We start from the raw sequence: 19,429 nt of genomic DNA on the forward strand, positions 1-19,429 counted from the left end.
TTTTCACCCGAAACCCGATCAAACTACCCGAAAAGGATAGGGAAATTTACATGGTATACTAACTTTTACTATTTTTTTACAAAAATACTGTCAGGCATTATTTTTTATTTTTTTACTGTGTTTTTTTATAAGTTTCATTAAGTTTTCACTGGTGTTCTACTGGTGTTTTACTAGTGTTCTACTGTTGTTTTGAGTTATACTGCTTTGTGTTTTACTAGTGTTTTATAAAAACACAGTATTTTTTAAAAAATTTCCGTGTGACAGTATTTTTATAAAAGTTAAACTAAATTTCAGTATTTTTGTAAGTTTCTCGAAGGAAAGCACTACTTGTCGTTCTTGTTGACATATTTAACAGCCATTTCCTTTGCCTACGTCTATTAGTCAAATGGGGGAATGGTCTTCACTTCTGGTCTCGATCATGGCTGCAAGCTCCTCCAAATTCTTTCTCTACGCCTCCTCAAGCCATTTTCTACGCTCACTACACACTTCATTCCACAAAACCATGCCACTCCCACCAAAACTCTTCCCAACTTAAAGCCTCTCAACTCCAAGATCTCTACCTACATGCGTCATGGTTCCGTTGACCAAGCCCAGAACTTGTTTGACAAAATGCCTCAACGAAACACTGTCACTTGGAATGCCATGATCCGCGGTTACTTCTTGAATGGTCATGTTGAGAATGCTGTCAACTTGTTTGATCAAATGCCCGTGAGAGATGTTGTCTCGTATAACACGGTGATCACAGGGTTGATGCAATGTGGGAATGTTGATGGTGCTAAGAGAGTCTTTGATGGGATGGGATTTTGTAAAGATGTTATCACTTGGAATTCGATGGTTTCTGGGTATTTCCGTAATGGGTTTGTTTGTGAAGCTGTTAAAGTGTTTGATGAAATGCCTGTGAAAGATGTTGTTTCTTGGAACTTGGTTGTTGGTGGGCTTGTTAATGGTGGAGAGTTTGAGTTGGCTGAAGAATATTTTAGAAGAATGAGTACTCGGGATGTTGTGTCTTGGACTATAATGATTTCGGGTTTAGCGAGTTTAGGACGGATTGTTGAAGCCCGTGAGCTCTTTGATAAAATGCCTTTGAGAGATGCTCAAGCTTGGAATGCAATGATGGTTGGATATTTAGAAAATGAGCAAATTGAAATGGCTGAGATTTTTTTTCAGAGAATGCCACAGAGAAATTTTGATACTTGGAATGAATTAGTTAATGGGCTGGTGAGAGGTGGAAGATTTAAAGATGCTATGGAACTTTTTGTGCAAATGCCAGAAAAATGTCAGAAAACATGGAATTCAATCTTGTTGGAGTTCATTAGAAATGGGCTCATTAGAGAAGCTCATGCATTGTTGGAGAAAAGACCTTACAGTGATGTTGTGTCAAGAACAAATATCATTGTAGGTTATTTCCAAATTGGAGATGTTGGTACTGCTGTTAGTGTATTTAATCTGATGCCGATTCGAGATGTAACTGCATACAATGTAACGATATTTGGATTAGGAGAAAATGATCATGGTGAAGAAGGACTGAAGCTTTTCATTAGAATGAAAGATTTGGGAATGTTTCCAGATGAAGCTACATACACTAGCGTTTTGACAATCTGTTCAGACTTGCCGGCATTACAACTCGGCATGGAAATTCATGCCATGGTGACAAAAACGGGATTCAATAATTTCATAGCTGTTGGTAACGCCATTGTTACCATGTATGCTAGGTGTGGAAATGTGATTTTTGCTTTGATGGAATTCAATTCCATGCGAAGCCGCGATGTCATCACTTGGAATTCCATAATCTGCGGATTAGCTCTCCACGGAAACGGAGAAAATGCATTGGAGATGTTCCAAAAGATGAGATCAGAACATATTGAACCTAACCATATTACTTTTGTTGGTGTTCTATCTGCTTGTAGCCATGCTGGAATGGTGGATCTTGGTAAGCATTACTTCGAAATAATGAGAAATGAGCATTCCATTCAGCCAACAAGTGAGCATTATACTTGCTTAGTTGATTTACTGGGGAGATTTGGACTGATTGATGAGTCAATGGGTTTTGTGAATCAAATGAGAGCAGAAGGAATCGAAGTTCCCGCAAGCGTTTGGGGAGCATTGCTCGGAGCTTGTAGAATCCACAACAACATTGAGATTGGCAAGCTTGCTGGTGAAAAGATTCTCGAGATAGAGCCAGCAAATTCTGGTGTGTACTTAATTTTATCTGAAATGTACCTGAGTTGTGGAAGAAGAAAAGAGGCCAAAGCATTTTGGATGAGAATGAAAGATACCGGAGTCAAGAAGCAACCCGGGTGCAGTTGGGTCGAGGTAAACAACAGTAGCCATGTTTTTCTTTCAGGAGATTGTTCACACCCAGATTTCAGTAGGATTAGTTCTGTGTTAGAATTACTTCATATGGAGAAAACTAAAAATTCAAAGTCTGTTACTGTTTCTTCTCTGGAAAGAGATTTTTGTCTTTCTCATTATGTGTAAAGCCAAGCCAATTACAATGTGTAACAAAAACATAGCCCATTTCAAGAACTATTGATAACAGTATAGTCACTCATTTATAAACACAGGTCAAATGGAAAATAGAAACAGAAAAAATGACACTCTCAAAATCTCATAGAAGTTGGTTTCCCAGTTCTAATTTGTCTTCTTTGATTTGGACCTGACATTACTTTTCCTTTCTTTCCTTTGCTTTCATTTGGATCTTCACAGGACTTTTTGGAGTTTATAACATCTTCAGTGGTTGTTGGAATTATCTTACATAATGCATGCCTATTTTGAGTCAAGTTACGATTCTTCAGTGCTGGTGTTCTTTCTTTCTTGCATCTATTTTTGTTCCCAATCACCAAATCATTATCTGAATACTCAAAAAAAAAAAAAAAGAAGCCCATAAAGGGTATCATGTCAACCACCAAATGCATATAAATTATTTTGCAAAAGTTACAAATTAGACTCCTTATTTGATTAAATAATAATTTGAGTTTTGTATTTTTTAAATGATACAAAATAGTACCTAAATTTAATTTTTGTCAAATTAAAACTTAATAATAACTAAACCTTGAGGTATATGTACATTTTTCTTGTTGCATCTATTTGTATTAGAAACTAATTTTTAGGTTAGTTATATTTAAAAAAATGATAAAAATTAAGCTCAAAGTATAAATAAAAGGTCCGATTTGTCGAAAAATTCGATTGATACTTTTTGCAAAATACAAGTCTAAAATGATAGTTACTCATAAAACGGCCTAAGAAAGAAAATGAAACGTTGCTTAAAAAAACAAACTTTACCAGGACTAGATAAGACAGCTCTTGGACGAGGTATTGAACTGGCTCTAATATTGTGCTTACAGTCTTCATCAATATTGTTATATTTCTCTTCTCCTATTAATCAAGTAGATTTTGATATGAGAAGATTTATAAGTCCTTAATTAATCAAGTAGATTTTGATGTGAGAAGATTTATGAGAATAAAAGGTGACAAAGTAGAAAAAAACTAACCTTTAAGAACTGAAACCTTTGGCATAGCTATATTAGGTATTATGTCTTCATCAAAAGAAAATGGTATACTACTAGGTATGTAAGACTTTGGGATTTTGGCTATGGAGGGTGGGGAAATATCTTCTTCATACTCCTTCACTGCAAATCATAAGCCATATAATGATAACATAGTCAAACATCAATTTTGCATTTTTGAGTAAAAGATTCGGATGATTAAATACCTAAGTTTAACTTCTAATTATAAATAAATACTTGTTTAATTTTTAACGACAATAATACTTATTATATTTTTGAAACTTTCGTAACTATTTGTCAAGCTCACGAGTCATTTTCTTCTTGTTATATTTGATGAATTTTTAAATAAAAAATAAAATATTAATTACTTTAACCAATTAAGGACTATTATGTGGTCATTCACTAAGTATTTACGAAAATTACGAAAATTTTAGAAATATAAAAATTTATCCTTAACTAAAAATTAAAATTAAGTATTTACGCTGTAAATTATTTTTATTTTTAATATAATAAACAGCTAATTGACCCAAGTTTAATGGCAAAAAGGTTAAAGATCAAGCATATGTATGGTTGCCAAAGACTCAAATAACTCAATCAACTATAATTACTTACCAAAGAGACTGATCCTTTTGGTGATTCTATTTATCTATTATTAATCAATTTAAGGTGGTGAAAATAAACAAACAAAAGAAAAACTGAATCCTTAAAAATTGACAAACGAAGAGATTGATAGTTGTTGAAGATGAAAGACAAAAAAACCTGTTGAGCAAAAATCAACAACCACATGTTGACCATCATCCTGGTCTGTCTGTTCCCTCACCTTCACTTTTGGGTACACTGTAATAAAAAAGATTATAAAAGAAACCCATCAATGAAAAAACCATTCCAGAACAATTGAACAAACCCTTATACTCAAAATTCCATCTTTTTAATTTCTACAACATAAAAATTAATTCTTTTTTTAAAAAAAGAAATAACAAACCCACTTTTTTTTCTTCCTTCACTTTCTGTTTCTGATGCTTGTTCAGCTGCTGTTGATTGAGTTTTGGGTGATGAAACGAAGACCAATTTGAAGAAGAAGAAGAAAACAATAGGGATTAAAAAGGGAAAAACAAAGATTGGATTTTGTTTGATGGGTTTTGTTTTCTGGGGATGATGTGGTGTGATTAGATGAAAAGAAGAACGTGTTAAAGATTCAATTTTTAAAGAGCATAGTGATTATGACACCGTTGACTGGTTAATGGTGAGAGTGTTTGGGCCCGCCTTACCTTCCTTTTTGGCAGCTCCTGGTTTTTGACTCAGTTTCATATGCCTCTTTTCCAAAGTGAAAACTGTCAACTCCTCCACTCTCTCTCTCTCTCTCTCTACATACATTTGGATTATAATAATAAGTGTTTCCAAACTGACACTATAAAATATAAATATTTGAATAAATTGGATTTTGTTACCCAAATTATGAAAGGATTTCTCTTTTGAATTATTATTTTTTGTAAAAAAAATTATCCTTGATTTTGGAAATAATTGTAAATTTATCCATTTAATTGCATTTGGTTTATTTTTACAAAAATTTTGTTCCTCGAACTTTCACTTGTATTAAAATTTATTTCTTGAAATTTGAAGACCGACCGTTAAAAATTTCCTCTCAACTATTAAAATTGTTGAATTTAAGAATTTTTATCTAATTTTAGTAAGATAAGTCTAACATGGATGAAAGTTTAAGGAGCATGATTTGACACATGTCAAAGTTCGAGAGGCATGATTTAGTAAATATCAAAATTCGGGAGCATGATTTAATACATGGATAATTATTGAATTAGTAAAATTGAATGAATTTGGACAAAACTCTTTGAATCCAACAACTTCAATAGTTTAAGATAAATTTTTTACAGCCAAAAAATTTTAGGAGGCATAATTTAATACATGTCAAAGTTAAAATCCTAATTAGCATTTTGACAAAGAGATTCTTTGATATGAGACTCTCTTATAGTTAATTTATGTAATTCAAGAATCTAGACAAAAATAATAGTATAGACAATATCTAACTATTTAACAATAAAATATGAGATTATGTATCTATAATTTAAGAGTTAATGTATGAATGTTTGAGGTCATTATACTTAGTTTTAATTAGCTAAAAATAGTTAAATAAATTTGTTTACTATAATAACACATGTGGTATAGTTTTTCCAAATAAAAATATCTCAAGTCAAGTCTTCATGAAAGTTAGTCATCGTTTGGAAAGAGATTCCCGAAGGCTAGCTTGTCCATCCAGAAGAAGTCTTGTGGAAAGCTGATCGTCCTGTGGAAAGGATTTCAGAAGGCTAGCTGGTTCCTCCAGAAAAGGGTTCCGGAGTCTGTTCTAATAGGCTTTATGCCTATCTGGGACGTCCTTTGTGCTTAATGAGTTTGAGACGCCCGTCCAAGAAGTGGGTTACCTGTACGGAGAGAGCTCAGTGCCAAGAGCTAACTTGGAGATCTCATTGTAAGGAACCCATTAAACCGATTAAGTCTTAATCGAATTAACTACTTAGTTGTTTGAAGCCACTCTTTGGAATTCATATCCCTGTTCTATAAATACAATCATTCTCTTCATTTGAGACATAACAACAACAACACTAAAAACTAGAAGCTGAGTACGCAAGTTCTTTGAGAGGTAGAGAGAGAAAGATACATAGAAAAAAGAGGATGAGGTCTTTGATTTTGTAAAGGAGAAGCTTTTGTAGATGAAGAAGCTTTTCAGGAAAGAGTGTTAGAGAGAAAACACCTCGAGAGAATCCAAACAGAGAACCACTCTTAACTGAATTGTACTTGTGTTAATTTTATTTATTTATTTATTTATTGCATAGTTTATTGGGCTTTTTTCATAAATGTACAACAAAAACAAAATAATTACAAAAAATGTGCAAAAAAAAATTATTTTAAAAATTTATACATTTTGAAAACTTATTACATGAAACCATACATTTTTAATATGTTTATCAAACCTCAAAATAAACAATTTCGTAAAATTAATTAAACAGTTTTATAAAAATAAACAAGTTAAATATTTTTTTTATTAAAAGATAAATGTTTATTATCTATTTTAGTATGAATTATTATAATTTAATAAGATTTTTTTTAATAAATATAATATCAAAATTATAAACATTAATGTATATAAATATAAATCAATACTTAAAATTACTAAAAATAAACATGACACGTAGAGTGATATAATAAACATATGTGAATATTATTATTTTTTTTTATTAAAGTAGTATGTGTTGAGAATCATGGGGTTCCATCTCAAAACCAATTATTCTATGTGGGACAATGTCCACAACATTCCCCCTCAAGATGATGGCTATTTTTTTGCTCATCAATCTTGGAGTGGACATGGTCACTATCTGTATAGGTACGGATCGGATATGATCACTTGCCCGCAAGGGATATGGCTCTGATACCATGTTGAGAATCATGGGGTTCCATCTCAAAACCAATTGGCAATGAGTGGAGTAGTCATGTTCTTATATATGGCTCAATTCTCTACCATTTATTCTATGTGGGACAATGTCCACAACAGTATGTTTAATAAATAGAAAACAAAATAAACATATATATACAAAGTATTTTATATTATTAGTATGTTTATTATAATTGTAAACATAAAAATAGACATAGTCAATTTATACTATACTAAAATAAGTATATTTTCTTTCTATTGTTTCTATACATTGATTATTTTCTAATGAATTAGTAAACAAGTTTTTTATTGAAGTATAATTCTTACATCAAAAAATAAATAAACAAACATAACTTTATAAATTCCAAAAATTATTTAATTAAAAAAAATAAACACGACACAATTAATAAACAAAGAAAAAGATAAAGATAAACAATTTTATATATATATTATTTATTTTCTAAAAAATTACTAAAAAAAATAAACATAATACACGTAGAGTGATATAATAAACTTATGTGAATATTATTATTTTCTTTATTAAATTAGTATGTTTAATTAATAGAAAATAAAATAAATACATATATAAAATATTTTATATTATTAGTATGTTTATTATAATTGTAAACATAAAAATAAACATAGCCAATAAACACATATATAAAATGTTTTATATTAGGGTAAATACCATTTTGGACCCTGTGTTTTGCAAAAGTTACAGATTGGACCCTGTGTTTTGTTAAATGACAAAATGGACCCTGTATTTTCTAAAATAGTAAAAATAGGACCCTGAGCTTAATTTTTGACAATTTTTTTATAATACAACAACTTGAAGACAATGCTTAATACGAACAGATACAAAAAATGTAAACAGTTTTGTCATAGCACTTTTAGATCGGATTATAATTAAACTTTATTTTGACAAAAAATCAATTCAGGGTCCTATTTGTACTATTTTAGAAAATACAGGGTCCATTTTGTCATTTAACAAAACACAGGGTTCAATTGGTAACTTTTGTAAAACAGGGGGTCTAAAATAGTATTTACCCTTTATATTATTAGTATGTTTATTATAATTGTAAACATAAAAATAAACATAACCAATATTACCATATATATACTAATCAATAATTATTATCATATATATATTATAATAAAAATTGAAAAAAAAATTTAATTATATATAAAAGTGTATGAAAAAATAATAATAAGTTTTTTTGCACATATTTTGTAATTAATTAAAATAATGTATACAAAATTGTAAAATGGCCTAGTTTATTTATGATTTTATCGTCTCTATTATACTTTATTATTCTTCCAATTTATGAATTGTGTTTAGTTGATTTTGTCATTGCTAATTATTTGTTGATTCATTTTAAGTTAGTTTGATTCTACATAATAATTAAAATTTCCCACAATATACTTTGATTTATGGTCACATCAATAAATTATGTCAAAAAATAAATGAAATGCAATGAAAAGGAAAAAAAATTACAATTTTCATAGACCGTGAGGATTTTTTGAGGCAAAATCGTAAAATGTGTAGTGTAAAAAAAAAATCTTATTCTTCTTACCACCAAGTCTTAATCGTGATAGAATATTGGTAATTAGATAAATAATATGTTTTGTATGGAAAACCTTATTCTTAAATCTTAATACTATTCGGAGAAAGAATAGAGATATTCCTATTCTACTTTTCTCAACCAAACACTAAAACCCTTGGGTTTAGGGACAAAAACAGAGAGCCCCAGCAACTGGGTTCACTTCACTTCACTTCTCTTCTTCTTTCTCTGTCCTTTGTTCAAAACTTGGAAATTTTGTGCCTTTTTTTAACAAAAACATTTCTGGGTTTTCTTCAAAACTTGGAAATTTTGTGCCTTTCTTTAACAAAAATCATTTCTGGGTTTGTTTGTTGTGATGTTGCGCCGACCTGGGTTGACCTCAGCTTGGAATATCCGGCGGCTTTCGACAGCGGTACGACATCGTATTGAGGACGAAGGTGACTGGTTTTACTCATCTGAGTGGTGGGGAACGGATTCCACCGATGGAGATGGACACACTGTTTTCCGATCAACTTCTGATAAAGGCAATGGGATTGTTTCTGTAGCAGCTTATTCTTCTTCAAAGCCCGTTAGTCTCTCACTCTCTGTATATATATTTCTGTATATGTCTTTGATGTACTTAATGTGTTTTACAAAATGATTCAGAGTGAAGTTTATTGGCCAACAATAGAAAATTGGCTTCAAAAGAGGTATCTTGAAGCAAACCCAGATGTGAAACACAAAGAAAGATTCAATATACTTGGATATCAATGGAGGGTGCTTCGTTTCAATGGTGTTACTCGCCAAAGTACTGTGAAAGTATTGGCTGCTAACCGTGATTCTGAGCCTGGTTCTGTTTTCCTCATGCAACAGCCACATTGCCTTGCTGTTCCATGTAAATTACTTCCACTTTGTTCTAAAAAAAAATTGATGGTTTAAGGTATTTCTTTATAACATTGAATGGTATCATAATGTTATTTTCAGATTTGAAGAGTATGGTATCGGTTGGATTGGCCACCATAGCATCATGTAATTATGATATTAAGAGTGCAGTTGAGGGGAAGAAGCAAATGCGTGTGTTATGCATTGGTCATGGTGGAGGAAGCTTGCCCTTGTTTATAGCTAGTAAAATTCCGGGTAATAGTTTGCATTTCACTAGTTGTGTTTTGCTGTTATTGCTTTCAGATTTACAAGAATCTTATGTGCCATGTTTGAGAGATGTTTTATGTATTTGAATTGGCGTTACAAGAAAAGAAAATGATAGTTTTTGTGTTCCTGACATATTTTTTTGAACTGGATGTTACATGCTTAAGTAAACTTCTATTCAAGTCACTGATAATCCTTCATTTGAGAATTGATGAAGAAATCTTGTTGAGTCAATGAGTGCCATGTTTTTTATAAGCATGTAGATGTGTTTTTTTTTACCATTGCTTTCAGATTTGCAACAATCTTGTGTCCCATGTTTGAGAGTCTGCCTAAAGATTATAACAACCAATGTTTTACTTTTATGTATTCGAATTGGCGTTACAAAAAAAGAAAATGATAGTTTTTGTGTTCCTATCTTGTTATTGTGAACTGAAACTCTAACATGTCACATGTAAAGATTGAGAGCTTAAGTAAACTTCTACACTAGTGATACCCTTCATTTGAAATTTGATGAACAAGTAATGTTCACCCAATGTGTAGTAAATAAGCTATTTTTCTAGCAAATGCTGATGTTTCATTTGGTTGCTTTTGCTGTGTCTTGCTAATTTTATGGCCAGTTGTCTCTTTTCAAAACATGCGATAAGAAATTTTGAGACTAATAACGCTTGTTTGGTTCTTTCAGGTGCTGAGGTTCACATAGTTGAAATTGATCCTCTAGTTATATCAGCATCAATTCAAGCTATGGGGTTTCCAGCTTTCTCAGTCATGACTCCATCAGGGAATCAAGCCTTCTCCAAACCAGATTCGACGGATGAAGTTATGTGGAAAGGCACTCACGAAAGGTTGTACCTTTATGAGTCAGATGCAGAGAAGTTCATACTCAAGAACACCAACTTATATGATATGATTTTCATTGATGCTTATGATGGCGAGGACATCTTCCCTCGCCAATTATGGGACCCGGATTCCCCTTTTCTAAAAGCTCTCAGTAATCAGCTTCATCCCAAACATGGGACTGTTGTGGTGAACCTTCACTCAGACTCTGAGCTCTTAGATCCCGACGGCTCTGTTCCATCTGTTCTCGAGCAAATCTTGCCAATGGGGAAATATGTTTCTCAAGTTGGCCGAGCCTATAAAGATGTATTGGGTGAAAATACAAGCTCCAATGGAGAGAAAAAGTCTGGTTTGGGATTCACTGTGTCAGTTCCTTGGATATGCAATACAACTCTGGTTGTTTGCAAAGGTTTCGGAATGATTGATGGGAATTATGATAGAGATGTTATATTGAATACCCTTATATCCAAATCCATAGAAATGGAACACATTATGAACTTACCATTCTCTTGTTTGCAGTATGTAAAGAGAGGACTTAAGCTTGTTGATTAATACTATGCACTTTTCTTCACTCAATTTCATTGGCCTTCAGTGTTGGCAAACTGATATTTAATATATAGATGCTTGACAACTAAAATTTCTCTTGTTGATCACAATTATTAAAATGCCTCTACAAGTGGTTGAACTCTTGAGACCTATTAAAGATTTGAAATCTTTCAACTATCAACTTTAAGTAATCTAAAGCCAAAAAATGATAATAATAATAAATAACACTTAAATTAAATCTCACAAATGACTGTTTTTCCAAAGGGAACATAATGATACTATAAATTATATTTGGTAAAAAAATGCAATCCTATCCTAATAATTTATTCTTCTTTTCAAAAATAATATATATGTAGAAAAAAGTCTCAATTCTCTTGTTTGTTTTTTTTTTTTTTGAAAAAAATAAATAAATAAAAGGGCCAAGATGCAAAATGGCCCTAAATTTAACAATTAAGTTAATAAATGTTCCTTTTTTAAAAAAATTAACAAAATGTCCTTTTAGTTAAAAATTTGATGATAAAATTACAATTATAACCTTGAATAATTAAGTGTGGTATAGTTATTTTGCATAATAGTATATCAATTTTATGTGCAATAATATATTAAAAAAAACTGAAAGGTAGTATATATATATATTTTAAAATAACTGAAAGGTAGTATATTAGTTTAAGATTATAGTATATTATTTTAATGTGCTATGGTATATAATGAACGAAAGACGGAAATTAAAAAATATGGAATATTAGTTTAAGTTTGAGGTATAGTTATATTTCACTAGGAAATATTGTCTTTATGTTCATTAGTATATCATGAAGGAGAGAAAAAGAAAAAAAAACATGTGGAATATTAAATTAAGTTTTTAGTATATATATATATATATTTTTCACTAAATTGGTGATATATTAATTTTTCACTATAGTATTTCTGCTTATGATTGCAGAATATAGTTTTTATATGCTGTTATATATCGTGGAAAAAAATCATTTAATAGTATATTAGTTTAAGTTTATGGTATATTTATATTGGTCTAAGGTATATCGTTTGTATATGATATGTATATCATGAAGGATATAAAGAAAAAAAAACTATTAATATTAATTTAAGTATGTATGAGGTATAGTTATATTTGATTGAGGTATATTGATTTTATGTTCATTGGTATTTCATGAAGGAAAGAACAAGAAAAAAAAAACTTGTGGAATATTAAATTAAGTTTTTGTATAATTTTTTATTTCACTATGCTAGTGGTATATTAATTTTTGACTATGGTATATCTGCTTATGATTGTGATATAGTTTTTGTATGCTACTGTATATTGTGGAAAACAATTCATTTAATAGTATATTAGTTTAAGTTTGTGATATATGTATATTGGTTTAAGGAATATTGTCTGTATATCATACGATATATTAATAAAAAATTAATTATATGGTTAAATAACATATTAGACAACAACAACAACAACAAAATCTAAAAGAATAAAATATATAATACCTTTTATATTATGAAAAAATAGTTGACAAAAATTCAATAGAGATGTTTTGATTTATTATTTTTCATAATTTCTATTAAAAGAATAAAACATATAATACCTTTTATATAATGAAATGTATTTTAGGTATTAAAAAGTAAAAAAGGACATTTGTTTCATTATTTTAAAAAAATGACATTAACTATCTATAGAGTTAGATAGGGTCGTTTACTTACATTTCTCTAAATAAAATCTTAAACATTTGATAAAAGAAATAAATAATAATGGTACATGAAAAATAAGTTAATACATATCATTTTGATTTGATTCTAAATTTTTTTATTTCTTTCTAAGATTACCGAATCGGATTCATTTTATACCTATATTACATAAAATACATTGATTCATATCTTCTTCATCTTAAACTTACTAAATATATATATTTAGGTTGAAAAAATACAGTTTTAAGAAACCATGTGGTGTGAATTTCTTAAAAATTCTTCTTCTGCTAATTGAATGTTGTTATAAGTGCATTTAACATATTTTTATCTCTTTTAATCTTTTAAATTCTTAGATCATTCACTAGATTGAAATAATAATATACTACCAATATTTTTAACTATTATCAATGACGAATGAGGATAATTAATATATTGAACAAAATCAAATTTAGCGTATATTTTGCAATATACAGTAAACTATCACTAATAAAATAAAGAATCTGATCGGTAATTTATCATTTTATAAATTGGTAAAAATCCAATAACTTTTAATCCAAAAATTTGGAAAATTATATTTATAAAATAATGGGTCTTATATAACTTTGATAAATTCAAAGTGAATATTGACGCTGCTCTTTTTAACGAGTAAGGAAGGCATGACTTTGGCGGGATTATTTAAAATTACGGGGTTATATTGTAGCTAGGATTTTGAGGTTGCGGCATGGGCAAGTTATGCCAGAAATTGTAGAAGTTATGACCCTTAAAGGAGAGCTTTCGTGGCTGAAGCATGACTTTTAGAGAGCTAGTATCATCGAGTCCGATTGTCTAGTGTTGGTGGAAGTCGTTCGTAATTTAAATGTGTTACAATCCGCTTTTGGTGGTGTAGTTGAGGATTGTAAACAATTTCTCTCTTTTTTAATTTTTGTTAAACAATCACCTTATGACTAGAGATTCTCGTTTATATGTTGATTGTATCTTTTTAGATTCTAATCTTTCTTCTGTTGTTGTTGTTGTTGTCATTATTGAGACCGAATTGGTCTAAAATTTTCAGTTCAAAAAATAATAAAAATTACACTCTACACTTATTTTTTATTTTCTATTTTAATTTTTACTTTTATTTTACTACTCTTTAATTTATACCCAATTTTATAAATCATATCTCCATTATGTATATTAGAAACTCTAATTTTAATAAGTTATGTGAGGTTATATTTGTTACTTCGATTATAAAAGAGAATATTCATCAATTAAAATTATTTTAAAGTTATATTTAGTTAACGTTTCAACTTATTCCAAAAATAATAATGGGTCTTATATAACTTTGGGCTCTCAGCCCAACTCTCAAAAGCCCACTTACAAAGAAGGGGAAAATAGAGAGATTAGCCACAGCCTCAAATTCCAACCAAACCAAACATTTCAAGCTTTTCCTCTCTGAACCAAAGCCCCTCAAATTCTTCTCTCGTTCCAACAATGGCGTCTCAGAGGAACAACGGCGGCGGCGGCGAAAGGAGCCTTGTAACAAGAGTCTCTCAATCTACCATCGTTCAGCAAACGAAACGCACCGTTTCAGAGGCGGGTTTCGTGTCGAAGAAGCTTCTGCAGAGTACAGGCAGGGCGGCGTGGATCGCCGGAACCACCTTCCTCATCTTGGTCGTTCCTCTCATCATCGAGATGGACCGCGAGCAACAGTTCGCCGATCTAGAGATGCAGCAAGCTAGTATACTGGGCTCTCCTTCCAAGTAAACTCCACCACCCCTATTCGATCGTATCGGGAAAAATCTGAGAAAGTTCCTTTGTGTAATTTTCTCTTTTTTGAATTGTGATATTCGTCTTTAGATGAATTCTTCTTCCTTAACATTTTGGGGGTCCAGAATTTAGGGTTTTACGAGCGAATTTTAATGATTTATTTATGAGAGTTGCCTTTGAATATTTCATTCTCTTTTGTACTGAAAAAAAGGTTTTTCTTTTGGGGGTTTTAGTCTCCATGGTAGCCATGATTAGGGTTTTATTGAGTTAATTATTTTGTTGTTATATTATGAATGATAGGGTTTATGAAGGGTTTTATTGAATTGATTATCTGTTTGGCTTCATAGAAATATTGGCCATGAAATTGGATTTTATAAACAAAAACAAACATGTTTTTCACAAAATCTCTTTATAACAAAAACTAATTTTTGTTTCTCATAATATTAATAATTCAAAATGGGGCAATTTTCAAAAGACCTAATTAAGTTGTAACCGATCTAGTTACTCCAAAATAATGAAATTAAACTCCTTGCTAATTCAATTATCCAAATTCTTTTCATTATGTCATATTTATGGATCTTGGAATGATTATATGGTTTATTATATAATGAAATCTCTTACCATACACCTCCACAAGTACATGTACCATTAAAAAATCTATGGTATCTGTTTACATCCCTCACAATAATTTCCCTATCCAAAACTTTACTAATGAACTTAAAAGCTTCATGACAATCCCTACAAATCCTCAAATTCTTCACAATCCTTATTGCCTTTCCTGGTGGGAAAGCTCCACTGATGATCCCAAATGCCAATGCCAACTTTTCACTATGAGACCAAAGTGATTTCCTTTTTTCCTCTTCCCCAACTTCATGCAGCATTTCGTCCCAAACCGGTACATACCCGAATTTCTCTATCTCCTCCATCAACTCCGTTAGTTTCTTATAAATATCGTCCCTCATTTCGTGCAAGTGATCGCCGGCCAAGAACTCGTGGACCTTACCGCGCACTTCAATCCAACTACGCCCTACTTCCTTCTTCACCCTCTGGTTTTTCATCATCTTCCTCACTTCTGAAACTTCTTCCCACCTTCCTGCACTTGATAACACATTCGCGACGATCACATAGGCCGAGTCGTCGTTAGGGTTAAGTTCGATCAATCGTTTCGCCATGGTCCAAGCCATGTCGGCCTCACCATGATAAGCACAACCCGAAAGCAATGCTCGCCAAACTGCAGCGTCTGGCACAAATGGCATTGTGTTGGCGATTTTCTCAGCATCGCATAACCGACCAGCTCGGCTGAATGCTCCCACTACACATGTGTAATGCTCTAGCCCTGGCTTCAACTTGTAATCTTCTATCATTCGCGTAAACCATCTCTCTGACTCAATATCCAAACCCGCATTCGAAAGTGATGATAGGATTGCTAGGAAGCTATAATCATCTGGTCTAAGCCCTTGAGCTTCCATTGAAGTAAAAAGCTTGATAATTGAATCATTATCTCCTTGCTGGGCATAAGCAGCCATCATAGCATTCCATCCCACAATGTTAATCCTCAAATTCTCATCGAAAACTCGTCTCGCATCCGAAACAAATCCAGCTTTTCCATAAGCATCAATTAAAGCACTTCCAACAACAGCATTAGTGTCAAGCCCAGTAACCATGGCATGAGCATGAACCATCCTACATTGCTCCAAAGCCGCGAGTTCGGCCGCCGATCGAAGCGCGCCGGACACGCTATACATCGTGGACCTAACCTCACTAGATATCATCTCATAAAAAGCCGCTAAAGCATCAATGGGGCGAGAATTCTGAGCCAAACCAACAACAAGAGCAGCGTAACAAACCTCATCTCTGTCACGAATTTCATCGAACACCTTACGTGCATCGAGTGGCAAACGAGATTTGGAGTAGAAATGAACAAGGGCAGACCCAGAAAATGGCTGCGAAGAAAGCGAAAGCCTTATGGAAAGAGAGTGGAGGGCGAGACCGAAGGAGAGAGAAGACACGGCGGCGCAGGTCCTGAAGAGAGATGCTAACGTGCGCTGGTTGGGCAGTGTCGGGTGGCGGAGCATTGAAATGAAGTGTCGTAGGGAGGGGAATGTGTCGGATTGGGTGGCGATGAGGGCCGTCCAGGAAACGACGTTGGGTTTGGGGATTTGAGTGAAGAGAGGGAGAGAGTAAGAGGAGTGGTTTGATTTTGAGTAGAGGGTAATGAGGTTGTTGTAGAGGGATCGATCGGAGATACCATTGACGATGGCTCGTGCATGAATAGCTCTTGGGTCGGATTCGGGTCCCGTCGCCGGTGAAAGCCGCGGCGGCGGCGGCGGCGGCGGCTCAGTGTTCATGGTTTAAGAGGTGATGATAGAGAAGAAGTGAGAGGTTATTGGGAGGGTAATTTGGATGGTTGAATTCCCAAGTTGGGCTTTTGGATCTTTATTGGGCTTTTTATGAAGAATTATTTCAAAAATACCTAAAAACAATAAAAAATTTTACATTTTTACCCAATACTGTTTTTTTAAATATTTTCACTATTTTTTTAAAGTGACTGTTATTTTTAGGTTGTTCTGAAAAACGTCATTTACACTTTGTTGAAATATAGTATAATCTTGTTTTTCCTCTAAAAAACAGCCGTGAAATTGTAAAAAAAAAATACAATTTTGGGTATTTTGTGTGTAAAAATGAGGAATAGGAAATTTTAAGTGTATGACATGGCATATTAGTAACTTTTAAGTTTTGAATATTAAAGAATTTAAATTATGAGTTTAAATTTTGATAATTTAATATTAATAAAATGATTAAATATAGAATACATGATTATCATATGATTAATCTTGTAGAATTATCAACATAACAATCACAAAACACTAACACTATACTAAAATGAAAAAGTTGGGATTCGGAGACTTGGATTAATGTAACCTTTTGAATTAGAACATAAAGGGTTGACATAATATTAATTGATCGGGGTAAGTTGAAAAATGCCTCTTTTATTCATCAATTAATCAAATTTATCTCTAATTTTATATTTATTTGAAACATACCTCTTTTTATATGTATTGTACCCAAAATACCCTTACATAAGAGAATCACATGGAGAGTATCTTAAAGTGACAGGAATAAAATTGGTACAATGTTTAAAAAAAGAGGTAAAAATGATAGATTTTACAAAAAGAAGGTAAAAATTAAAGAGGACAATATAAAAAAGGTATAGAGTGTAATTTCCTCTAATTGATCTCTACTGGGCTTTTTAAGGCCCAACAATAATGATCCTGAAAAATTTACAATGTAATACAATGGGCAAATTAGTAATTTTATGACGCTTTAAGTACTCTAGTATGTAGTGGTATTGCATGACATTTTTATACATGGAATCTAAGGTTGTATTGTACTAACACATTTATGCTTTAAGTGATTAACAACTCTGATCAATCTTCCTTAATCCAATCATTTATAAAAGTAAGGACGATGCAAAATGAGATATGTATATATATATATATATATATATATATATATATTATATAATATGCATTTCAGCTTTGAAAATGGCTTAATTTGGAATATATCATATATATCGAACGAGATATATATTGTAATTATGTATGTTTTTTATATTATATTTTATGTATATCATAATCATAGAAATATATTAAAAATAGATTTATAAATATGCACCAACAGACAAAGGAAAAGAAAAGTAACATAAGAGTCCAAAGTTATTTAAGGAGTTTCTCAGAGCACAGCTTATATATAACATGTAAATGTAACGTAATGGTGTGCATGCATGTCAAAATTGGGAAACCTATCCATCTGTCTCATCCTATCACAGCTATATATATAAATATATATATATATATAATGTGAACATATAAAATGAATATATACGGTGAGAATACAATAATGAAGTGATTTAAAGAGTGTTATATATATATTGAATGGTGAATAATACATAAGGTTATATGCGGCTTAACCAGGGAAAGGGGCAGGAGCGGAGCCAGAATATAAAGTTAGGGGGGGCCAAACTATTTTCTAAATTTAGGTGATAAATGTTTTCAAAATACTTTATTAACTTTATAATTTAAATTAAAATGTAGAACATCTTTCTTACATATCATAAAAGTTATCTATAAGTGAATCTATACTAAATTTTTTTGATAATTTTTCTTTTTTAATGTATAATACTAGCGAACGACTACTTAAATATTTTTTTTTATCTTGTTGCGAAATGCAGTTTTTACTATATTCATAGCTGAAAATGATTATTTTATAGTAGTTATAAAAGTGTAGTTATAAGAGTTATCACTTTATACACAATTAAAAAAATTTAAAGTGGTACCTCAAAAAAAAATGGTATGTCTTACTAAGAAAATCAATATATATTATTAAAGAATAAATAAATAAAAAAAAGTATGTCTTACTAAGCCAATCAATATTATTAAAAAAGAAATAAATGCTTTAAAGAAAAAAAAAAGAAACAAATAAATTTTTCATATAAAATAAATAAATAAAGTAAATACATATAGATTGAAAGAAGTTAATATTTATAAATTTTAGTTTGACTTTTTCAAAAAATTTCATACAATAATTATCAAAAAAATTTAGTTTGCATATATAAATCTAATTAAGCATATATATTCTAGGGGGGCCATGGCCCTATGTTGTAGTAACTACGTCCGCCCCTGGAAAGGGGGAGACTTTGAATTAGTGGGGGCTAAAGTGTAATTATTGAAAATATTAAATAAAAAATACAGAAAAAATTAAATAAATTTATTGTATTTTTAGAAATTTGGGGGATTGGGCATGCCTACCATTATTGTTATTAGGTATCAGGAATCCTAAATGTAGCACATTGTATTTTTGAAAATGAAAGTCATCATTTTATTTAGCGAATATCTCCGTTATCAAACTAGGTAACAACTTAATTAGGACAGTGTCCAAGTTGAACATGCGATCAGGGTGGGATATGGAGGTCCTCG

The 19,429-nt window shown here is 31.3% G+C and overlaps 5 protein-coding genes across 5 annotated transcripts; 3 read left to right on the forward strand and 2 right to left on the reverse strand.

Annotated features, from left to right (window-relative positions):
• Nucleotides 1–393: 393 nt before the first annotated feature.
• LOC115723131 (pentatricopeptide repeat-containing protein At4g02750-like) lies at nucleotides 394–2,879 on the forward strand. Its single transcript, XM_030652559.2, has one exon. It carries the CDS (start codon nucleotides 394–396, stop codon nucleotides 2,476–2,478), a length of 2,085 nt encoding a protein of 694 aa, XP_030508419.2. The 3' UTR covers nucleotides 2,479–2,879.
• LOC115723132 (uncharacterized) lies at nucleotides 2,435–4,862 on the reverse strand. Its single transcript, XM_030652561.2, has 5 exons — nucleotides 4,493–4,862; nucleotides 4,266–4,343; nucleotides 3,492–3,629; nucleotides 3,283–3,375; nucleotides 2,435–2,851 (listed from the first exon to the last, which is right to left on the reverse strand). Coding segments are annotated over exons 1-5 (561 nt in total). The 5' UTR covers nucleotides 4,494–4,862; the 3' UTR covers nucleotides 2,435–2,600.
• Nucleotides 4,863–8,653: 3,791 nt separating this feature from the next.
• LOC115723117 (uncharacterized) lies at nucleotides 8,654–11,045 on the forward strand. The gene is made up of 4 exons (XM_061103792.1): nucleotides 8,654–9,078; nucleotides 9,156–9,384; nucleotides 9,474–9,626; nucleotides 10,318–11,045. The coding sequence occupies exons 1-4, from the start codon at nucleotides 8,866–8,868 to the stop codon at nucleotides 11,019–11,021; spliced, it is 1,299 nt and encodes a 432-aa protein (XP_060959775.1). The 5' UTR covers nucleotides 8,654–8,865; the 3' UTR covers nucleotides 11,022–11,045.
• Nucleotides 11,046–14,085: 3,040 nt separating this feature from the next.
• On the forward strand, nucleotides 14,086–14,783 carry LOC115723119 (mitochondrial import receptor subunit TOM9-2). Its single transcript, XM_030652546.2, has one exon. The coding sequence runs from the start codon at nucleotides 14,178–14,180 to the stop codon at nucleotides 14,448–14,450; it is 273 nt and encodes a 90-aa protein (XP_030508406.1). The 5' UTR covers nucleotides 14,086–14,177; the 3' UTR covers nucleotides 14,451–14,783.
• A 255-nt stretch (nucleotides 14,784–15,038) lies between these two features.
• LOC115721728 (pentatricopeptide repeat-containing protein At3g24000, mitochondrial) lies at nucleotides 15,039–16,882 on the reverse strand. The gene has a single exon (XM_030650799.2). It carries the CDS (start codon nucleotides 16,799–16,801, stop codon nucleotides 15,071–15,073), a length of 1,731 nt encoding a protein of 576 aa, XP_030506659.2. The 5' UTR covers nucleotides 16,802–16,882; the 3' UTR covers nucleotides 15,039–15,070.
• Nucleotides 16,883–19,429: the final 2,547 nt, after the last annotated feature.

The sequence above is a fragment of the Cannabis sativa genome, chromosome 9, assembly GCF_029168945.1.
Source record: "Cannabis sativa cultivar Pink pepper isolate KNU-18-1 chromosome 9, ASM2916894v1, whole genome shotgun sequence".
NCBI classification, from domain to species: Eukaryota; Viridiplantae; Streptophyta; class Magnoliopsida; order Rosales; family Cannabaceae; genus Cannabis; species Cannabis sativa.